The 24,050-nt window shown below is 42.9% G+C and overlaps 1 protein-coding gene across 1 annotated transcript in view; it reads right to left on the bottom strand.

Moving 5' to 3' along the window:
• LOC109933116 (dedicator of cytokinesis protein 7-like) overlaps positions 1 to 24,050 on the bottom strand; it is a 185,117-nt gene that overhangs the window by 64,422 nt on the left and 96,645 nt on the right. The window contains exons 17-25 of the mRNA XM_048613977.1: positions 21,607 to 21,748; positions 18,215 to 18,310; positions 15,112 to 15,198; positions 14,402 to 14,603; positions 11,212 to 11,349; positions 8,494 to 8,660; positions 6,235 to 6,330; positions 3,613 to 3,744; positions 689 to 802 (exon numbers count right to left, since the gene is read on the bottom strand). Of these exons, the coding sequence (XP_048469934.1) occupies positions 689 to 802; positions 3,613 to 3,744; positions 6,235 to 6,330; positions 8,494 to 8,660; positions 11,212 to 11,349; positions 14,402 to 14,603; positions 15,112 to 15,198; positions 18,215 to 18,310; positions 21,607 to 21,748 (1,174 nt within the window). The remainder of the gene's footprint in view (positions 1 to 688; positions 803 to 3,612; positions 3,745 to 6,234; positions 6,331 to 8,493; positions 8,661 to 11,211; positions 11,350 to 14,401; positions 14,604 to 15,111; positions 15,199 to 18,214; positions 18,311 to 21,606; positions 21,749 to 24,050) is intronic.

The following is a 24,050-nucleotide window of genomic DNA, read 5'->3' as shown; positions in this document are numbered from 1 at the left end:
GGAATTCTGATTACTTACTTCAAGGTGTTGACTGCTTGTTTGATCAGGTCACATACTTACAGGCAGCACGGTGGCTTAGTGGTTAGCACTGCTACCTCACAGTGCTAGGGACCCGGGTTCGATTCCAGCCTCGGGTGACTGTCCCCCCATGTTTGTGTTAGTTTCTTCCGATTGCTCCAGTTTCTTCCCAAAGATATGCAGGTTAGGTGGATTGGCTATGTTAAATTGTCCATAGCATCCAGGGATGTGTGGATTAGCCATGGGAAATACAGGATAACAGGGATGGGTAGAATGCTTTTTGGAAGGTCAGTGTGGACTTGATGGGCTGCTTCCACACTGTAGGAATTCTATGTACATACACAAAGCCTGACACATCCTGAGGACTGCACATTGACATGTGACATGTGACATGATTGTAGGTGTGTTGGGTATGACGTTGTTTAATCCCTGGTACTGTTTATACTGGTTAATACACCTTACTGAAAACAAAATTAAAAGAATCAATGATTTACTTTGATTCACTGCACACTGACAATTTTGCTAGTCTCACTCTCCTTAAATTTTAATGACTCTGGGGCCAGCTCAAATTGAGCCCATCATTCCTGCACGGTTTTGTTGATTCTGGAGATAGTTCTGATTATGAGCTGCTGGATTAAAGAACGGCTTAATTTAACCTCCACACTGTTACCTCTTTGTGGTGGTGACCAATCAGATGAAGAACAAAGCCTCTGTCCATGAGGGACAGCAGGTCATTCAGGAAGAACCCAAGGCTCAGGTTTGTCATTTCTGTGATTTCAGCATCCTGGAGAAATATAAAGTCACAGCAGTTATCTTCAAATATTCTTCTCCACGTGCTGTAACAGTTTCTAAGAAAGGAAAATCCTACAGAATAAGACACCTCTTTCCCTCACCAATCCAATGATCCTGATTCTTCACACAACTGCTTGTGACATTCACCATTTCATAGCAATCACTGTTCCTCCTTTACACTAGGGTTCTCACAGAATGCAAACTCAAAATAAATAAGTCACAAACATAACATCCATAAAATGCAAACCACCAGCGTACCATCTTGAGTATCAGCAGAAACAGAGGGGAGCAATAGGTCAATGCAAATGGAATTATAACATCACAGGAGAAGCAAAATTGAACAATTAAACATCTGCAAAATGTGAATTTTACATTAGTATCCAGTTTGTAGTATCTTGAAAGGTAGACAAAGTGAACAGCTGTCTCTGCCACATTCAACCCTTTCATTTTCCTCGCTAACTCCCTTGTTAGGGTGCCTTAGTACCTGCTATGATGGCCTTCATTGCTGTGCAAAGTGTCTACTGAATCCTGGAGGTGATGACTCCTATCCTAAGTGAAAAAACAACAGATTTTGTTCCTCATCTGTTGTTACCAGCATCTCTGAGGTACCACACCAGCTGCTCTATATTTTTTTCAATTTAACCTGTTCTTCTAATCAATCATTTGGAGACGTTGTTACACACCTTTGGAGCAAGTAGAATTTGAACCTGGGCCTCCTGGTCCAGGGGGAGGGTGACTATCACTGCAGCATAAGAGCACCCCCACCTCCTGCTTTAATAACTATGCAAAATTTGATACTCCTGGAGGTTCATTATTCTGCATCTGTGGTGCCATTCAAAGTGTTTTCATGTTCCCACAAACCGACCAATAAAAAGTCAGGGAAGCAAGGAATCGAGAGAGTAACTAAATTAAATTATCAATGTCGAATTGCTCTCCTAATTCAATCAGGGAATACAGCTCTATAGGATGAAGTGAACTAGTGCAGCATGTAAAATGCAGGGTCAAGGGTATAGGAGGTCACTGCTTCCTCACTGAGATTGTTATAATCCTGAACTTGACTGTCAAATCTGGATAGAGGCCAGTAACTGTGACTTTTACAGTAAGCAATGAGCTACACCAGTGGACTTATTAAGTAAAGTCACAAAATTCCACCGTTTTGAACAAGGAATAAACTTTACTATACAATGCTAGAACAGTAGAACAATCTACAGTACATGTACAACTTATTTCTAACATCCAGAGTTAACAAGTGGTAAACATGGGTAATAGACTATGATTGAACACTCCACAACTCACATCAACTAGCTAATGTAATCAGACAGATTCCACAGATTCCTCAGCATTTATCCTAAGATAATAACGGCACGGTGGGTCATCAATTCTCTTTAAACTTCACAAGAGATCACAGTCCTTCATTTTTGTTGGTCGGTTCTTGAAACTCCCTCTCACAAGCCACTCAATTACTACATTAGGTGAGGTGAGAGTAACAGCCCTTGATATCAAGGCTGCATTCGATCAAGTGTGGCATCAAGGAGTCCTAGCAAAACTGGAATCAATGGGTATTGGGGGGCACACTCTCCACTGGTTGGCATCATATCTGGTACACAGGAAGATGGTTGTGGTTGTTGGAGGTCAGTCATCTCAGCTCCTTAATAACACTGCAGGAGTTCCTCAGGGTAGAATCTTAGGCCCAACCATCTTCAGCTGCTTCATCAATGATTTTCCCTCCATCATAAGGTCAGAAGTGAGGATTTTTGCTAATGAGAAGTTTAGCATTATTTGCAATTCCTCAACTACAGACGCAGTCCACGGTCATATGCAACAAGATCTCGACAATATCCAGGCTTGGGCTGACAAGTGGCAGGTAATATTCGAGCCACACAAATGCCAGATAATGAACCTCTCCAATAAGAGACAATCTAACCACCACCCCTTGACATTCAATGGTGTTACGATTACAGAATCCCCCAATATCAACATCCTTGATTGGGGTTACCAATGAACTCAACCAGATTTGCCTCATGAACACAGTGACAACAAAATCAGGTCAGAAACTAGGAATACTGCACCAAGTAAACTCATCTCCTGACTCTCCAAAACCTGATCATCATCTACAGGGCACAAGTCAGGAGTGTGATGGAGTACTCCCTACTCACCTGGCTGGGTGCAGCTCCAACAACACTCAAGAAGCTAGACAGCATCCCAGACAAAGCAGCCCATTTGATTGGAAACACATTCGATTAGCATGCACTCCTGTTGCTCAGTAGCAGCAGTGTGTGCTATCAAAAGATGCACTGCAGAAATTCACCAAAATCCTTAGACCGCACCTTCCAAACCCACAACCACTTCCATCTAGAAGGACAAGGACAGCAAATACATGGGAGCACCACAAATTGTAAGTTCCTCTCCAAGCCACTCACATTCTGATTTGGAAATATATTGCCGTTCCTTCAGTGTCACTGGGTTGATTTATACATAAGTTGATTAAGTCAGAACACAATGCAGGACAATGTAAAGGAGTCTTTTTGTAAGCACAGGAAAGTACAGGAAACTTGTTCGTATGTTGACTCTTTAAATTACACCCTTGCGGTGATCGCGTTTGTAAGTCCAGGTGACGTTTATAAATTGGAGACCCTCTGCATCATGAAGGGTGCACTGTCACCAAATGCCAAGAATAGATTTCATCACCAGATGAAACCAGAATAAATTGGACTTGGTCCAGTATATGTACCATTATAAACTGCAGAATTTCAGAGAGGTTAACTCATTCAGTTAGAGCTCAGTCCATCAGCTCCCACCTACCTGGTTTTTCACATACTCTGTACCAATGTTGACCATCGTGTAGACAATGCCGCGGTAACTCTCGGAGAACCGTTGTTTCGGAGGAAATTTCCAGCGGTCCATGTCGGAGAGATACTGGCTCATACTTTTAACCTGAAAGGCAATAGACAAGGAAGGAGACTGAGTTCTCATTGGCAGTGTAGTTAATCTGAAATAAAATCAGAAAATGTTCAACGCCTTTACGCTAGAAAGAAGAGGTACTTTAATCATTTGGGTGCTCACTGTCTGGTTAATGAAATTCACCCAAAGCATGAAATTGTAAGAACTAAGAGCTGAGATAGGCCATTAAGCCCATCAAGCCTGCTCTGCCATTTAAGGCGGCTATGGCTGATTTGGTGGTCAGTTTAACTCTGCCACCTGCTCCCCTTCACTCAGGCATCAGTTTAGTGAACCTTCTCTGAACTTCTTCCAGTGCAAGTAGGTCCATTCTTAAGCAAGGAGACCAAAACTGTACACAACACCCTCTTGTTGCCTCACCAAAACCCTGTACTGTTGGAGCAAGACTATTCTACTTTAATACTCCTATTTCCCTTGCAATAAATACCAACATTCCACTTGCCTTCCCAATCACTTGCTGTACCTGCATCCTGACATCCTGCGGTTCTTAACTAAAACTGATTATTTACCCTACAGATGCTGATGGAGATGGTCTGTTATTTCTCAGAAGTAAACATCAGTCACATGTCTGTATGACTAGGGAAAATGCAACTGCTTCTCACAGCAGATGTCATGTTTCATGCCAGTTGTTAATACACTGCAGCTTACAAGCAATAATGAGAGAGAGCCTGGTTCCCATGAAAACACTGTGTTGATTTAAGAATTCAGTTCCAGAATTTGGCGAATGCTGTTTGAATTTCTGGTGCAGACCTTTCTACACAGGATCTTGACCTCTTCAAGACCACAAAATCCTAACTCCAGAGTGTTGGACAGTGATCTATGTGTGTTATCTGCCCAGGACAGTCTGAGATTCCTGTCAGAGTACAGTAAAATTCCATCACTTTTAATTAACTCAGGCACCCTAGTGCTTTGGGAGAAATATTCCACTTTTCACCACCCATTATTAATACAGCGTCAACCAACAATGAATGCTCCTGTTTCTGTTTTAACACTGGCAGGTTTCAGAGTGACTCATAATGTACAGGCAGGTCCATAGCTATGAGATTTAAATGAGGCCCTGTTCCTCAGATTTTGGGAGTCATTTGAATCCCAGGAATTGGAAAGTCTGGCAACTACAGGAACCCTCCTTCAACATGATCCCTCCCTCCCTACAATCAAATCTTCCTACCTCACTGCCACTCTCAAAGTCCCTACACCATTCCTTGATCTCCTTCGATCAATGGGGTTCCTGCACAGCAATTTCCAATTGTATCTTTCTACCACTGTCTTTTCCAAGTAACTGGACAGCTTGTAGATTTTTAAAATCCTAATGAAGTCATACATTCAGTGGGAGTTCTGTATTTCTGGGTTTCGAAATGCAGACATGGTCTCATCAAGGTTCAATTCAAATCAAGTATCACAGCCCTAATTTTGTGCCCCAACCTCTTGGAATTAAAAGCTAAAAAAAAACCTTAGCTTTTGATTTCTTTATATACCTGTGTCCAAATTCTTACTGATCCATGGACTTGGGTATCTAAATCACTTTCTACTTCCTAGTATCTCCCCATTAAGAAAATATTCCAGTTTGTTATACACTTCCCTACATTGAACTCTGCAGCCTTCAAGGTTCACATCTAAGCTTCAGGCCTTTAAATTGCCGACAGGAACAAGAATTTGCTTCCTCAGATGCAAATGTTAGTGCCAGGGCAAAAGAAATGACTTGGATAGTGCTATGAATACCAAGAAAAATCATACCAACAAAACATCATCAGGGATATCTTGCCCCAATATCCACATCCATGGAAATAAAGCCATAAAACCTAAATTACTGCTGATAGCTGGCTCAATCCATGTGAGGTGCCCCAGGTGCCTAAGAAACAGCATCACTATTGAGTATTACATGTCACTGAAATCCAAAAAATATCTTCATTGCCACATGCAAAATGCGTTTTGGATTCCATGGAATAGCCCAATGGTATTAAGCTCCTAAAAAACAAATGGAGTTACGGGAATAAAGATGTTTAAAATTGTGAAGGGTTAGAAGAAGAAGCTTTCTCACTATCAGATATGAAGAACATAACTTGTTCAGGGGGAAGACAGGGAGAATTTTTCTCAAACTCAGTGGGATGTACTGATCCAAATTCCACTGCCTGAAAGTGTGACTCCATAGTGATTTTCAAATGGAGTATACTTAACAAAGCAAAAGCAAAATGCTGGAAAAAAGAGAATGAGAGAGGGTGTGGAGCTTATTGAGTAACTCAAAGAGCTGGCATAAGCATCATGCGGTGAATAGCTACCTTTTACAATGTATGGTTGTAAGATTTTATAATTCCATGCTTTGAAAAAAATTGCTTCTCACACTCAAGTACAAACAATTTCAAATTAATCTTCTCAAGTAAAACACGTTAGATAAGCAACATACAAAAGTGAAATTCTCTTCTTGGTTTGACAGACTCTATCAAGGAGGTCTCAATTGTACCAACTCACCAACAGTTCAAAGAAAAACCACAGATGCCTGTAAACTTGATCTCTCACTTGTCCATTGGTTAACACAATGCAATAGGCCAAATCTTCATGGAATAACTGCAGAAAAAACAAATGTTGGAAATAATGAAACAATAAAAGAATTCATTTTTTGGGGAAGCAAGAATTAGACAGAGATTGTGTGTGTGAGGGACAGCTTGAGGAACACAGTGTTGAGAATGATAGAGGAACACAGGCTCAGACAAAGAATAGTAGGAGATGCACACACTCGACTCTAGGTTTCTCCAAGTGTTCCAGCTAGAGCTGGAAGTAGCTGCCATTGCCCTACATCCTTTAATACCTTTAGTTAACAAAAATATATCAATTTCAGATTTAAAAGTAATACACAACACACTATTTTCTGCAGTTTGCATAACCAAACTCCAACCACTGGTTAGGAGTGGCATTGAGAAACTTGGAATTGGGGCTTTCTATGGAGTCATCCAAGTTATTAATAAATTGTGAGAATTAAGGCCATAACACAGAGCCATGAGTTATATCCTACAGGCTACAGACATTGCTCAGAATCTGTGCTTCTGTCTCTCTGTCTGTTCAATTAAGTTCCTATGTGCTCCACCAATGATACCTCATAGACGTTTGGTGTTATTAGAAACCATTTGACTATCTCTCTTACTGGGTTCGAGTTACTTCATAGTTCCTTCATTCTCATTGATTGGGTCAAGGCGACCATTTTGCAACTTTAACAATGCAGCTTTGTGTCAGATCAGAGGCTTCCTTTCTGCTAAAGCCTAGGTTTTGTCAACGTGTTACCAATTAAAACCCTGGCAAAGAAGTTTCCACATTTTGGCTACAATTTTAAGAAAAGCTATAGAAGTTGGGACACTGAGAATCAAATACCATAGAAACCCATGCACAGTTGGCTTGCACTGGCAGAGGTTTACTATGAGGCAATAAGACATAGGAGCAGAAGTAAGCCATTCAGCCCATCGAGTCTGCTCTACCATTAAATACAATCATGGCTGATTTGATTTCCTCCCTTTTCCCATTAACCCTTGAAATCCTTACAGACCTAAAAATCTATCTCAACCCTGAATACATCCTCCTCATCCTCCTCCTCTTGAATGTTAAATTATCCTGAAATTATAAACTCTGGTCCCAGACTCTCCTACAACCTTTCCACATCTACCCTGTCAAGTCCACTACTGAGTGTTTTGTATGTTTCAATAAGATCACCTCTCATTCTTCTAATTCCAACAGTACAAGCCCAAACTATTCAACCTCTCCTCATAAGATAGTTCCTCCCTACCTGGTATCAGCCTTGTGAACCTCTCTGGACTGCCCCCAATACCAGTATATCTTTCCTCAAATAAGGGGCCCAAAACTGTTCACAATATTCCAGTGGTGGGCTCACTTTGTGCCTTGTACAGTTTTAGTAAAACCACCCTACTTTTATGCTCTACTTCCTTCGAAATAAAGGCCAACAATCTTCTTGGGTATTGTTGGAGCCTTCCCTGTTACCCACAGAACTTGGATACTAGCATTTTGTGATTCATGGACAAGGATTCCCAAATCCCTGTGTTCGGTAGCTTTCAGCTGTCTTTCTCCATTTCAATAATATCCAGCTCCTCTACAAAGTGCATAACCTTACATTTTCCTCGTATTATATTACATCTACCAATTGATAAACCTGTCCGTATTCATCTGATGACTTTGTGTCATTCTCACCACTTGCCTTTCCACCTATTTTTGTGCCATCTGCAAACTTGGTGATAGTACAATTCACTTTCCTCACCCAAGTCATTAATTGTGGCCCCAGCATCAATCCCTGTGGCACTCCACTAGTTACTGTTTACCATTTTGAAAATGTCACCTCTATCCCAAGTCTCTGTTGAGATGCTAGCTTTTTTGTGATGCATGGATGAGGACTCCCAAACCCCTCTGTTCCATAGCTTTCTGCAGTCTTTCACCTTTTAAAATAATATTCAGCTCTTCTATACTTCCTGCCAAAATGGCTAACCTCATATTTTCCAATCACTGGCCATTTCAGGGCAACCAAGGAAATTCAGGGATTACAACATCATCTGCAACTATGCCCTGGTGTGTATTGTGTTATGTTTCCAAAGTGTCTGAGGCTACTCAAGGGACTTAATCCATCAAAATGTCATCAAGGAATAAATGCATTATATCAAAATAAAAGCTGCATTCATGACTTATTTGAAGCTTTTCAAATCCATCTGCTAAATGTATAAGCATTGGTCTAACCTTTGAGTGTTTCTGACTGCCTCCTCTGTCTTCTAGCAGCATGGGTTTAGCTGGTTGGATCGCAGGGTCAATGGTGCTGCGCAGTCCTATCCTCCGTAACGCAGCTGTAGCCTCTGGCTTGAGTGTGGCATATTTCTCAGACTCTGAGGCTCTGATCTCATGGAGAACTAAAAATGAATGTTAAGAAAGACGGAGTAGATTGACATGGTGGTCATTTCAGCAAAAAGGAAATAGCTGACATCAGTTTCAAAGTGGTCACCTCGTCATTTCCTGCAAGAGTGACACTTCTCCAATATTTAAACTTCATATCTGATTCCTCGATGTACTTAAGTAACTAAAAGTAAACCAATATTTTGTTGTCAGCTTCAGAACTCTGAAGTGAAGAAGGGTCCCGACGCGAAACATTGACTTTCCTGTTCCTCTGATGCTGCCTGACCTGCTGTGATCCTCCAGCTCCACACTGTGTTGTCTCTGACTCCAGCATCTGCAGTTCTTGCTTTCTCTGAGTGACTTATAAACCATTATTCTATGCCATTTATGGGCAGCACCACTTTGCCGGCCTGGGATCATTTAAAGGGATCACCACGTTACCAAGTCAAGGAAAACTTTCTTCCCCAAAGAGGAAAGAAATCCTGGAATTGTCAACTGCACCCCTTCCCAAACCTCCTCTAAACGTCACTGAGATTAGCCCAGTTAAAAAAATGTCAAAACCGATGTGATAGATTTTTGTTAGGGGGGATATTATTGATGCAGAACCAAGGCAGTTTAACTGGAGCTAACACCAACCATGATATAATTGAACAGCAAAAGGGGCTGAATAGCCTAAGTGATAAATTGCCACATAAAAGGTTATTACCAAGATAGGAGCTCAACGTATTGAGGGTAATACATTGGCATGGATTAAGGATTGGTTAACACTCTTTTGTCAGAGAGTCGGAATTAATGGGCCATTTTCAGCTTGGAAAGCGGTAACTAGTGGAATGCCACAAGGATCAGTCCTAAGGCCTCAATTATTTACCATCTTTATTAATGATTTGGAGGCGGCAGCAGAGTGTAATGCATCCAAAATTACTGACAATATAAAAATAGGTGGGAGAACATGTTGTAATGGGGACATAAGGAATCTGCAAGGGGTAAAGATGGGCTGAATGAGTAGGCAAAAAATTGGCAAATGAAATTTAATGTGGGGAAAGTCAGATCATGCACTTTCATAGGAAGATTCAAATGGCAGACTATGAGTTAAATGGAGAGAGATTCAAAAAAACAGCAACACAGAGGGATTTGGGTGTTCTAACAAAAGTTAGCATGCAGGTGCAGCAAGTAATTAAGGCAGCAAATGAAATTTTGGCCCTTATTTCTAGGAGCTTGGAGGTTTAAAATAGGGAAATCCTGTTAAAATATACAGAGTGTTGGAGAGGCTGCACCTGCAGTACCATGTACAGTTTTGGTCCCCACATTGAGAAAAGGATGTATTGGCATTGGAGGCCGATCAAAAGAGATTCATGATGCTGTACTGTGGGATGGACATGTTGATTTTTCAAAAATGGCTGAACAGATTAGGCCCTTAGTAGTCAGAGTTTAGAACAATGATTGGTGATCTTAGTGAGACATACAAGATTGTGAGCAGGATTGGCAGGGAAGATGTTGAGAAGATGTTTCCTCTGGTTGGGGGATCTCAAAATAATGGACATAGTTACAAAATAAGGGGACTATCACTTAAAATTGAGATGTGAAGGAACATTCTCCCCATGACTGTATGGGTTTCCTGCGGGTGCCTCTGGTTTCCTCCCACAGTCCAAAGATGAGCAGGTTAGGTGGATTGGCCATGTTAAATTGCAAATAGTGACCAGGAATGTATAAGCTAGGTCGATTAGCCATGGGAAATGCAGAGTTACAGGGACAGGGTTGTCGGCATGGGTTTGGATGAGATGTTATTTGGAGGGGCTGTGTGGGCTTGATGGGCCGAATAGCTTGCTTCCACACTGTAAACATTCTATGATTCTTCTCCCAGAGGATAGTGAATGTCTGGAATTCTCTATCTCAGAGAGTTGTACAGATTAGATCATTAAAAGTATGAGGATGTAGATGGATTTTTGAAACATTAGGATTGAGTATTATGATCAGCTGATAAGAAAGAGGACTTGAGCTGGGGGCAGAGCAGCCAGGATTGTGTTGAATGGTAGGGCTGGCTTGAGGAGTTGAATGGCCTACTTCTCCTCTTATTTCTTACATTTTCCTGTTCCAAATTTCCTTGTACAAACCCAGGTTATGGATCAAAAGGACCACCTAAAGAATATTATATTGACGAAAAGTGGGGGAGAGGACACAAACCCTACAAATGTACATGCAAAATAGGAGCAGTAGTAGGCCATTGAATTCCTTGAGCTTGCTTAACCATTCGAAACAATGATGATGATCCGACTATGGACTCAACTCCACTCTCTTGCCTGCCACCAACAACCTGTGACTTCCTTGTTCAAGAATCTCTCTCTTAAATATTCAATGACCTAGTCTCCAGTGCTCCCTGGAGAAGACTTACACAGACTCACACACTGCTAGAAGAAAATATTTCTCCTTATCTTCAGTCTGAAATAAGAGATACACAACTGTAAAACTGTGTTCCTTAGTTCTAGTTTCTCCCAAAAGGGAAAACACCAATTCAGCAACCATTTCCTTCAAAAGAACATATGACAGCTTGCAGATAACTATACCCAGTACCTGGCATATTGAACATGTAGTGAACATACGAAGCTAGATAATGGCTTCGGCCTAATGCGTCTTTCTTCACCTCTTCACTACTTTGAAGACGATCCACAATTGCAACCAGCACATCAAAAATTTCCTTGCTGACATGAGCTGTGAGTAACAGAAGCAAAAGAAAAACAAAACGTGGACAATTAGTCATAGTTAGATTATTTCTGCAGTATTGATACATCGACCACACCAAACACGGCACCCAACTCATCTAGCACAACTCCCATCTCAACACATGACTTGACTAACCCCATTAGCCAACCTGGGCATCTACAATGCTGAGGATGTACAATACCCGAGCTACAAATCTTCTCAAAAACTTTAAACTGAGGATGGTGTCAGGAACAGTGACTTCAGTTATTAGGTGAGAATAGAAAAATTAAGATTGCTCTCCTTGGAATAGAGAAGGGTAAGAACGGACCTAGTGGAAGTTTTGACAGTGTAAGGAGGGAAAAGATTCCCTCTGGTGAGTGGAACACAGATTTAAAATAACTGGTTAATGATCCAGAAGAGAGGCGAGCAGAAATATTTACAATCACAGAGCTATCAGGAGTTGGAATATGCTGCTGAAAATGTAGTGAAACTGACTCCAAAATCACGTTACTATAGATTGTACTTCAGGATGTGCAATTTACAAATCTACAGGCAAAACTTAGAGGTGCTGAATATAATTGCTCTTTGAAAGAGCAAACACAGACGCAACAGACCCCTTTATTCTTATCCCAAACCTCTATCTCAATGCTATCATACTCTCTCTCGAGTTTATTGTCCTCTTATTCTCATGCTTTATATAAACTCCTCTCTACATATTCACAGCCATATCTTTAGCCATGCTATTTCATGTGGCTTGCCTACTCTCATTGTGTCAATTGCAGATAACCTTATCTCTGATCACTTCCTTCACTTTACATCCCACATCACTTCCTAGCCCAATTTCTATGTCTGCTTGCAGAGAGAAAAAACAATACTCCCCCAACAAGTCACATACAACTGTGCTTTCAAATTTTCTGCTACAGTTCTCATTCCAGTTCCCTCAAGGCCAAGGCATACTTGGCAGACAATGTAGTAGACAACTGGTTGAGCATTCATCACCACTTCTGACAGGACCATAGTCATAATCGAGCCCCACTCTCCTCTGCCAAACCTGCTCGTAATTCAGGATTATCCCTGATTACAAAGATAAACCCACTTTCTCTTCGCCATTCTCTTGTTCACTCCATGTTCCATCGAACAGCCTGACATCAGGAAGTGGGAGAGGTGGGAAGATCAAAGACACTCCCCTGTCCTTGACTCTGACACCCCTTTCCTCTTCCTTTTCCCTGCAACAATCCCAAGACCTGTAATCTACCATCACTCAGCTCTGTTCTCGCTGACCCTGAGCATCTGGTAGATACATTACTGCCACTGTTCCCAAATGGCATGAGGAGTTGTTGGCCTATGATTGGCCAGCAGCTCGTAAAAGGCAAGATGTCTGTCACTGGGGAGCTCAAATTCTATTTGGGCCCAAGAGGGCCAATTCATGACATCACCCAAAAACTGATTGGGTTGGGGTAGGGGTTCACCACCAATTTCTCAACAGGTCTGCAAGACCCTCCCTGCTCAGTAGAATCCCAGGCAATTCTTCACACAGGTTCTGACCAAGGTTGTATCCAACTGAAGCACCTCCATCCTCTTTGCATTCAAAGCCCTGCTTCAATGTAGAGTGATAAACTGCATTGAATTTGGAGGCCGTTTCCCTATCCTGATTTTTCTTGTGTCCTGATGTATTTTCACCTCTGTTTTAAAAACCCTCATATAAAAATAATTAGATGTACACTTGCAATGCCAAGTCATACAGGGCTCGGGAACAAGAGCTGGAAAATGGGAGTAGAATAGTTAGGTCATTGTTTTTAACAGGCATGGATGCAATGGGCCAAAGGGCCTTTTTCTGTGCTGTAGATTTCTATGACTCTATAAGTGATATTTCTGAAGTCTTATCCACCTGGACTCACAAAGTAGAAAGAGAGATCTGACTGATCTTTCAGCCAAGGGCACTGAACATTCACCTCACCAGCTCCAAAACAGCCTGGTTCTAAACTCTGACTCTGATTTAATACCAGACCCTGTAAGCAACCTAGGCCATAGCTTTCAGACTCTTTGTTGAAGGTACATAATAAAATCACCAATGTCACACAGCATTGTAACATTTTCATCCGTTCATGTTAAGAATCTTTCACCTGCTTTTCCCTTCAATAATACAGATTGCTGTTTGTGTTGTAGACAGCCCTTACCCTTGTAAAGCATGGACTGCTGCAGAAGTTTGTTATCTGGACCATTGGTTAGTTGGCGTGCAAACTGAAAAAACAATTACCAATATGTTACCCACCTCCCAAGAGGTGCTCTTTGCTCACTGTTAGATCTGTGTATTTATTAACAGGGAACTGCTGCTCAAACAAGAGGCACAGCCTGGTTGCTCCAGGCCCATCCCCATTTACATAGATCTTTCCCAACACTCACCCAGGTCAACATTCTCTGGAGAGGGAGAGCAAACAAAGGGATGAATGAGAAGATGCAGGAGGGAGGGAGTGAGGAAAAGTGATGGTGTAAAATTGCTGAAAAGTGGGAAAGAGAGAGGAGGGTTGGGGCATAGGTCAACAGAGAGAGGAAGAGTAGAATTGGAAAACAGGAGGTAATGGGAGGCTAAGATAGGGCAGAAAGAAAACAAAAGCTGAATATAAAAACAGAAGTTGCTGGATAGGCTCAGCAGGCCTGGCAGCATCTGTGAAGAGAAATCAGAGTTAACGTTTCGGGTCCGGTGACCCTTCCTCAGAGTTCTGACGGAGAGTCATGGGACACGAGACGTTAACTCTGATTTCTCTTCACAGATGCTGCCAGGCCTGCTCAGCTAATCCAGCAACTTCTGTTTTTGTTTTTGATTTACAGCATCTGCAGTTCTTTCAGTTTTTGTTTAGATGCTGAATATATCCTGGAATGACAGGAGCCAGGATTTGAAGGTAAGTTGACCTGCATATTCTGAATTTTCCAACTGTTCAATTGCCTGCTTCATTGAATCATGTTACTGAGCTGTTGGGCATGGGAAAGCTGTGCAGAATGGCCTTTAACCGAAGGCATTAATTTAGCGTGTATATATAGTATATGTTCGGGTTTCTTTTACCTCCTTCTGCTCCCATCCTGCAGCTCATGTGTAACAGTGGCAGCAGTTTATCTAACACCACGTTCAGGAACTGGACCAATTCCTCCAAGCAAACCAGCTTGAGCATGGAGACGGCCTGGCTCAGTGCCTCAGTCTGATGGATTAAAGAGTAACGTTCACCCACAGCTTCACACAGTGAGAAGAATCGCTCCAGGGTCCTTTCCTGCAGCAATGAGCGGAGAACAATGTAATACAGGTAACCAAGAAATCAGATGTAGCAAACACAGAACTACAGAGAGAGCAGATTTCACTTTTGCAGATCTTTCTTCTGAATAACTTCAAACAAAATTAAAAGAAACTCATAAAGAGAAATTTGAATGCTATATCTGATATCTGACTAGAACGCAGAATGAAAGCAGTCCCTTGTGCCTGATCAACCATTCAGTAATTAGAATTAAAACTAGATTTTATTGTCGCGTGTACTCAAGCACAGGTTTACAGGAGCACAGTGAAAAGTGTACAAAGTCACCATTCCCAGCGTACGTAGGTACCCAGGTACAAAATCTTAGGTATAAAGCAGAAAAATGAAGAACTATAATAGATGCCGTTAAATTGAAGCCAGTGCCTCATTGGCATAGCAACAGGCAGTCAGCCAGTATTGATATTCACTGCTCTGCCATCCCAAAATTGCAATCAAACTGGCCAGCCCTGATAGTTATAAACTCTTTCACCTGTGTATGCACTGTCGAAACTGGGCGTAACTCCAATTTAAAGCCTGCTTTCCGATTATCCAACCACTTCAGGCCAGGCAGCGAGCTCTGAAATAAAGACCAGGGGAAGTTATTCAAACAGTTACCCCAGGGTTCCCTTCTGAACATGATGCCTGGCCAAGACACCCAATTCCAGCACTGTGTCACTTTGTTCAGAATCACAGTGTCAGAATCACTGAGCAACTCTGCACAGAATGGCAGCACATAACAAGATACTGTTCAACTTTCCAACCCCACGCTGTTGTCCAGCTGAGAGCTTACACAATGTTCAATGTGGAACAAAATTAATCGTGGAAGAAAACTCCTCCCATTCTCAGGAACAGGGGACCTGTGTACCATCTGTCCAGGGAGAGACTGTGACACAATGTACTTCCAGAACAAAGGAACAGAACGTATAAAATGCAGACAAAATCATTGTGGTGAACAAGGCTATTCTGTCCATTGCACCCAGGCTGTAGGAAAGCTTTACTTTTGCCAATCATAACTGTGAACTGCAGTCATGTGTTCTCAGTGGTGGCCAATATCAAATGTAAAGTAAAATATTCAGCTAAACATTGTGCCCTTTGACCTTTCACATGACAGCAGCATCATGGTCTGTTCCAAAACAGTAACTGTTGCATAGAGCTGAAGAGGGGGTAATAACATTAATATTTAAATATAAGTCAACAAATTAAACTGTGTGCCAAGTATACCAAAAGCTTGACCAAACTTGACACAGATTAATAGATATTTGCTGAACAGTTTGTTTGTGGGTTCATGAACCCTCTCAACATAAGACCTGAATTGTAAGTCGAAATACCAGTGTGAAGATTAGTTTCCAATGATTTGTATTATTCAAAATCTTTCCCCATGCACAGACTGCAGAGAAGCAAACAGTAGCTGCTGGCTCATCACCAAAACACAGTAACAGCAAGGTCAGGCAATCAATTGCACCTAATGAGCATGTTTCATTGAACAAGCAAAGGGTGCTGTGTTTGGCCACATCTTCCGTTGTGAATTCCTGACATTCCCAGTGTGTTGCTGAGATACTGTGAGGAATGCTATTGGGAAGGGAGAACCCCAGGCAGAGCATTCGTCAGTGATGGACTTTGTGCCAAGTGTGAAGTTAGGACGTTTCCTCTGACAGAGGTTGAATGATGAATAAAGCAAGGGACAAAGTGATGTCAGGGGAAATAGTCAATTTTCAAATCATTTTTGAGATGGGAATATGGCAGTCCATGGTGCAGTGGAGAAACTGGTCGGGTCCTGGCTGCCAATTAGTTATCAGATTGGGTTAAGGGAGAGAAGTAATGTTCTGTGGGCCTTATTAATTGGTTGTGAGTATCTTTGATGCCAAATGGTCATTGGAGCAAGACACCGGGAGCAGGGTGCCCAATGGAGTAATGATGGAGCTGCATGGAGACAAGTAATTACAGATCAACCATAATGCTTAAGAAAAGGTCACAAGGCAATCATAATCACAGCTTTTTTCAATTAGGAGAGATTGACCAACACTGTAATGATCTGGGTGTGAAGGGAGAATAGGGAAGTTGAGAGATGTGTCAGATCCTGGGAGACCCAGACCAAACTACTTAGTGGAAAATGCACCAAGCTGTTCAGTGACCCTGGGAGAGTGGGTGGGAATTGGGTAAATGACCAGCGCTAATGTGTAACAGGAGGAGCACGCCCAGCAGGTGGAAGTAGTGACAATGAGGAATACCCCTGAGACCTAACAGCATTGGTCCCCTCAGGAACATGGTAAAAGCAGTAACTCTATGGACTTTATCTCCAACCTTCCATTTCCCATCAGACCACTCTGAAATGCTTTCAGCCCTTGTGTTCCAATCCCTTTCCTCTACGTGTTCCTAATCCCCACATATCCATCAGTTTCCAGGCACCGAACTATCAAAAGGTGACAGGCACAAATCCAGGGAGGGGGTAATGGGTGCCGCACTGAGCCAAAAAACTCAAGGCCTAACCGTTGTTACAATATTGAACTACAGAAGGAGGATGCAGGAATCAAGCAGGTGTCCCAGCTAAACAAGAAGCAGGTCCTTCATGGATTACCCATCGAATGGCAGTGAAAAGTCAAAAGACAAGCAGCATATGAAGATTGGGGAGTGGGGGCGGGGGGGGCAGCTTTGTAATCCAAATGTTGAAGCAATTAGTACATTTGAGAGTCAGGCTTGAATTTTAAGCTTAAATAATGTCATAACTTTCATGACTTTAAGCAGTTGCAGTACGGTAGGGCTTATATCCCAGGTATAAACAACAACACAGACCTGGAATGTCACATTAAACAGAATCTAACAAATCCATGTAGGATTCACAGAGCCCCTGGGAAATGACAAGGTTGAAAATCAACTTTAAAAATATAGTTCTAGCAGAGATACACTGGTTTCAGCGGAACACAAATCAGAAGAAAAATAACATGAACAGGGATAAGATTTTATACAAGAGAAAATATTATATAAATCAAATCAAATAATCCAATTTTACACTGTCCCAAAGCAGTTATGAGCTTTTAGTGATGGAAAATGGGAGATGAAGATTCAAAGAATAATGGAGTTACTTTGTATTTGGAGGTCTGTAAAGTTTTATGGCGAACATATATAATCCAGTTTACTTCTAATTGTAAGCAGGCATTAGGAACGTGAGAAAATGAAGAGTTCACAATCACAGCACTTTGAATGTAACACATAGAGCTGGTGGACCTCTTTTGACAATAGTCCTGCTAAATTTGATTATTTAAAGAGACATGAGCATTATTCCATTTCAGTCATGTATTGTTCTGCTGCTCAGGTGAAGCTATGCCCGTCTAAAGTCATGAGCTTCAAATGCTGTGATGTAAACATTGGATGAGGTCAGGGTGCAAGGTCCTTAATATGTTTTCAGCTGACAAGGGAATCTCTGTGGACTTACCAAATGAACGGTTTTCGAGCTGGATGGTTTTTTTAAGAGTGAAGTGGAGATCTACATGTGTGATTTGTGAAGTGTGGCAGTCAAATTGTGATGAACACAGACATATAGTAAACAACACATCGTTTTATGAATACAAATAAACATTTAGTCATTCTGTACTTACAGGCGATACTGAATAAAGGAAGGGTGGCTTGTCCAAATTAACAGGAAGTTCAAAGGTTCCACAGCGCAGATGTCCATTGTCCAAGATTGGCAACCACTGTTCAAATTAAAAAGATGGACAATTATCACTATTTAATGCCCTAGGAACATAAGCAGCATACCTAGACCATCTATTGTCCTTCTGAAATGGGATAACATATTTCAGAATATCAGTCTCTTGTCCCGAATGGAGATATTTGTTCAGCCAGTAATCAAACTTCTAGAACTTGACAATCACTAACATTGATCATTATCAGAAACAAAATTAATGATTCAAACATCTCACATTTCCAGCATTAACGTGGTTTGAGGTGGCAGCTGTTGTACATGTTTCTGGTCCATTGACTTTCTCTCTTCAGAATGCAGTCTGTTGAGATATATCCTCCCTGTTCACCTGTCCACGTCCACACCTTCCAAACTGGCCCGGAGCTTCCAGCCACACCACCCAAGCCCTGCAGGCCTGCTTGCTTATGTGGACCAACTCTGGCAAAGCGTGCCCTCATCTGAACACAGATTCAACTGGATATTCCTTCCACCCTCAAATAACAACAGAAAGACCAGGAGTTGGAAGTTCAACCTTTCGAGCCTACTCTGACACTTAAATAACAGCACAGCTATACTTTAGTATCTACTCAACTTTCCTGCCTTATCTCAATATCCCTTGATTTCAATGGTGTCCAAAATGGATAAATGATGCTCAATGCCTGAGCATCCACAGCCCTCTGTGGGTAGAGACTTCCAAAGATTCACAAACCTCCAAGTGAAGGCACTTCTCTGCATCTCAACCTAAAATGGGTGGCCTCTTATCTTGGGATTATGACCCAGGGCACACAGTCCTTCAGTATATGTCTTGTCTATTTGTCTATACATTTCAATGAGATCACCTGTTATGCTTCTCAGCTCAAGTGAATAAAGACCCTTTCTAGTTACGCGACAGCCCTCTCTCTCCAGTAACCAATAATGTTTTTTCATTCTCATCTATTAGCTGGAGAATGACTGTTGCCAAGTGGCAACAATCTTGCACTAGAACTGTTATCTCTTGGAAATTAAAAAAAAACTTTAAAAAACTTATGCCAAAAATTAAGGGAACGAAATAATTAAGACACATGAGCGATTGCAGAGGCTCTGATTCACTTCAGCCCAACTTCATTTAATTATCTTGTATCGGTTGTTGCCTTTCCAGCTGAATTCCTCAGTCTAATGATTTTCTGGAATATTCTGCTTTCAACTTTCACAAGCAATTCTAATCATGAACTGTACTTTGTAACTGTTGCTGTGAATAACTGAGGATACCAATTAGGATGGAGAGAGATTACAACTCAGGCCAGTATGGAACAGTCACAGAAAACAGAGAGGCTTTTCACAAATGAAAAGGAGTGTGATTTTGCAAATAATTTTAAATTTAGAAGGACTTGTCCATGCTGTTCCCTGTTAATCCTGACAGGAAGGAATCACAATTCTGTTGTATCCACTGGTAATATCTATTCATTACCAAGATTTATTTTCAGTCTTCCTTTCATCTAAGGATGAACAGGATGTCCATATTAAATCACGCATTCTTTGTGTACTCCCTGTATAATATTATATAATCTGCATGTGATGTAACCAACTCCTGCATATGAATAGTCACTGTCATAGTTTAAATAAAATGCAGAATGAGGACATTGTCCATTAGTCACTTGGAGCAGCTGCTGCATTATCACTGACTGACAATCCAAATGGATTAACCTGGACGATTGCCCCCTGCTAACACACTGTGACATGCTGGCTTTAAATACCTGCTGCTCGAAAACATATGGGACAGGGAAGCACCTGCACTGCTGAAATGGATATGAGGATCCTACACTCCACATGTATGGTGCCCTACATGTAGCACTGTGGGCAGAGGGTCTCCCACCCTGGGTAGAGGATCTCCCACCGTGGACACAGTGGGCAGAGGGTCTCCCACCCTGGGCACAGTGGGTAGAGGGTCTCCCACCCGGGGCACAGAGGGTAGAGGGTCTCCCATCCTGGACACAGTGGATAGAAGGTCTCCCATCCTGGGCACAGTGGGTAGATGGTCTCCCATCCTGGGCACAGTGGGCATTGAGCTAATTCTTAAAGCAGCTTCAACCTGAGGCCACTCAAACTGCCTGGAGCTGTGGCCAGTGACCTGGACCCAGCTCTCCTTGTGATCAGTTTAATCCACTGGATGGATTTGGGCAGCTCTCTACTGTAAAATAACAACATAAAGGGGGAGTGAGTCAGTTTAGACTCACTGTTTATTGTATAACATGTTTCCATTGAGCAATTCTTCAATTGGACCAATAGTTCTTGGGTTTTTCGAGACAGTGACGACTCTGCAGTCAGCCATTGAGTCACAACAAGCTCCTGGAGCTCACTGAATCCAGACCCTCCACACAAAGGCTAAACCAGCTCATGTTCATTGAAACTGAGGCAGGATCTCACAGTAACAAACACTGACAGGGCGGTATATTCATAGGGAGAAGGTGGGACACTGAGAGGGAGAGAGAGAGGGAGGGACACAGAGGGAGGAGGGGGGACACTGAGAGGGAGGGAGGGAGAGAGACAGGGAGGGACACTGAGAGGGAGAGACACTGAGAGGGAGAGGGGTTACAGACAGTGTCCAAATTTCATCTGTTGAATTGAATGGATTGAAAACCAACTGGGATGTTTTTAACCCCTGCATGTGATATTGCCACGAGATTCTCTTTTCTGTGGCCAGTGATCTGAGATCCACTCAGACCATGTTAAATTGCCATAGGGTAAAGACGGAAATCTACTCCACAACTTAAATCTGGACAAATGTTTTGATTCGTGCACAACAACCCTGAACCTATTTCTGAACTGAATTTGATTTGTGTAGACCGACAGTACACGTATATCTACACACACTTTGTACATGCTCCATAATGTTTGCTCCTCTGCCTATTTTGACCAGTGGTCTCCGTACGTTCTGGTTTTCACAACAATACAGGCATAGTAGCTTTCCAACAATGAGCACTCAGCTCACGATGGAATCATGAACAAAAACAAAATTGCTGGAAAAGCTCAGCAGATCTGGCAGCATCTGTGAAGGAAAAAAAAAGTTAACGTTTCAGGTCCGGTGACCCTTCCTCAGAACAGGAATGGAATCATGTTCGTTTGTAACAAAAATAGAACTTGTAACAGCTTCAGACCTTTCCATTTGACTGGGTCAAAGGAAGAATGGTATAGACCTCATCCTGCCTGGTATTGACCCTGGCCTGGCACTGACCTAGGCCTGGTATTGACCTACCGCATTAGATGGTAATTTACCATCGTGCATTAGGGAGAAATGGTTCAATAGCAGCCAAAGGCAGTGCAGAAACTCACGCTGTAACCCAGTGGAACTTCAGGACTGTCCTGGCTCTGTTTGGGCTGACAGTTAATGTGGTAAAAGGTGAAGAGCAGGTGATGGTCTTCAGTGAGACCAGACGGCAACTTTATCTTCACTTCCTCATAGAAGAAAGGAGACCTGCCGAGGAAGGAGGAGAAGCCAAAGTTATAAAATAAACTAGCGACAAAATCTAAAGTTACGGATACCCGAAAAGGAGAAGGGCACAGGGCTGGGGGAGAGAGTGGGACAATAAGACTCATTTTCTAAGAGCTAGCACCATAGTGATTGGCTGAATGGCATCCTGCTGTGTTGAAGGATTTTATGATTTTATACCCACCAACACCAGGGAACAGGCCACATTGTAATGTTGACATCTTGAGGCTCTGATTGATCATGGTGAAAGGTAACATGTCAATGCACAACGCGGGCATGGTTTGCTGCTGTGCACACAGCCCACTACACATGCAGACACAGGCTTCTTCATAACTCTGTTGGGAATAACAGTCCCATTCCCATCCCACTGCTACTGAGCTAAGAAAGTGCCCAGTGTCATCTCAGCACAGCTGAATTCAGAATGAAACACATTAAGATTTGTGTTTGTGAACAGGATCCAACAACACAGCTGGAAACGTCTGTGTCTGGAGGTCGGGTGAGGACAGGCTTCTCCTTTGTTCCCCTCTTTTAATTAGGAATGCAAGGACACAGACAAAGAGGACATACGGGCATGGAGCGGCTACTGACACAGAGAGGGTACAGACATAGAGGGTACAGGCACAAAGAAGGGACAGACACAGAGAAGGGACAGACACAGAGAAGGGACAGACACAGAGAAGGGACAGACACAGAGAAGGGACAGAGACAGAGAAGGGACAGAGACAGAGAAGGGACAGGCACAGAGTGGGTGCAGACATGTAGAGGGTCCAGGCATGAAGAGGATACAGGCACAGAAAGGGTACAAGCTCAGAGAAGGAACAGACAGAGAAGGTAGAGACACGGAGAGGGTACAGGCATGGACAGGGTACAGGATCGAAGCGAGTACAGACACAGTGACGGTGCAGAGAGAGGGTACAGACAGAGAGAGGGTACAGACATTGGACAGCATACAGATATCGGAGATGGTACAGACATGGAGAGGGTACAGACAGATAGTACAGGCACAGAGAGGGTACAGACAAAGGGCACAGGCAAAAGCAGGGTACAGGCACTGGGAAAGATACAGACATGGAGAAGATACAGAGAGAGCATACAGACACAGAGACAGAGTACAGATAGGGAGGGTGCAGGCACAGAGAGGGTGTAGGCTTTGAGAGGGCACAGACATGGAAAAGGTACAGTCATAGAGAGGCTACGGACAGAGAGGGTACAGACACAGTGCGGGTGCAGACATGGAGAGGGTTCAGGCATGAAGAGGATACAGGCACAGGAAAGGGTACAAGCTTGGAGAGGGAACAGACAGAGAAGGTAGTGACACGGAGAGGGTACAGGCATGGAGAGGGTACAGGCACAGAGGGGGTACAGGCACAGTGAGGATGCAAACAAAGAGAGGGTGCAGACACGGAGAGGGTACAGAAACAGAGAGGGCACAGACATTGGAGAGGGCACAGACATTGGAGAGGGCACAGACATTGGAGAGGGCACAGACATTGGAGAGGGCACAGAAATAGAGAGAGGGTACAGAAATAGAGAGAGGGTACAGAAATAGAGAGAGGGTACGGAAATAGAGAGAGGGTACAGAAATAGAGAGAGGGTACAGACATTGGAGAGCGTCCAGAGACAGAGATGGTGCAGACACAGAGAGGGTACAGACAGAGAGGGTATAGGCACAGAGAAGGGACAGACACAAAGCAGGTACAGGCAGGGAGGGTACAGAAACAGGATAAAGATATAGACAGGGTACAGTCATAGAGACACTGCAAACAGAGCGAGGGTACGGACAGAGAGAGGGTATGGACAGAGACAGTACAGACAGAGAGGGAGCTGGCACAGAGAGGGTACAGGCACAGAAAGGATGTAGGCACAGAGTGGGCACAGGCACAGAGAGGGTACAGACACGGAGAGGGTACAGACATGGAGAGGGTACAGAGAGGTTCCAGGCACAGAGCAGGGACAGACACGGAGAGGGTACAGACACAGAGAGGGTACAGACACTGAGAAGGTGCTGGCATGGAGAGGGTACAGAGAGGTTACAGGCACAGAGAAGGGACAGACACGGAGAGTGTGCAGGCACAGAGAGGTTACAGGCATGGAGAGGGTCCAGGCAGAGAGGGTACAGACACGGAGAGGGTGCAAACACAGAGAGGATGCAGATAGAGGGGTACAAACAGAAAGGGGACAGGCACGTAGATGGTACAGACAGAGAGTGTACAGACACAGCGTGGGTACAGACAAGGAGGGGATAGAGGCACAGAGAAGGTGCAGACATGGAGAGGGTACAGACAGA

This window comes from Rhincodon typus, chromosome 29 (assembly GCF_021869965.1).
Source record: "Rhincodon typus isolate 14 chromosome 29, sRhiTyp1.1, whole genome shotgun sequence".
Classification (NCBI taxonomy): domain Eukaryota; kingdom Metazoa; phylum Chordata; class Chondrichthyes; order Orectolobiformes; family Rhincodontidae; genus Rhincodon; species Rhincodon typus.
This window is presented reverse-complemented; position numbering and strand designations above follow the sequence as displayed.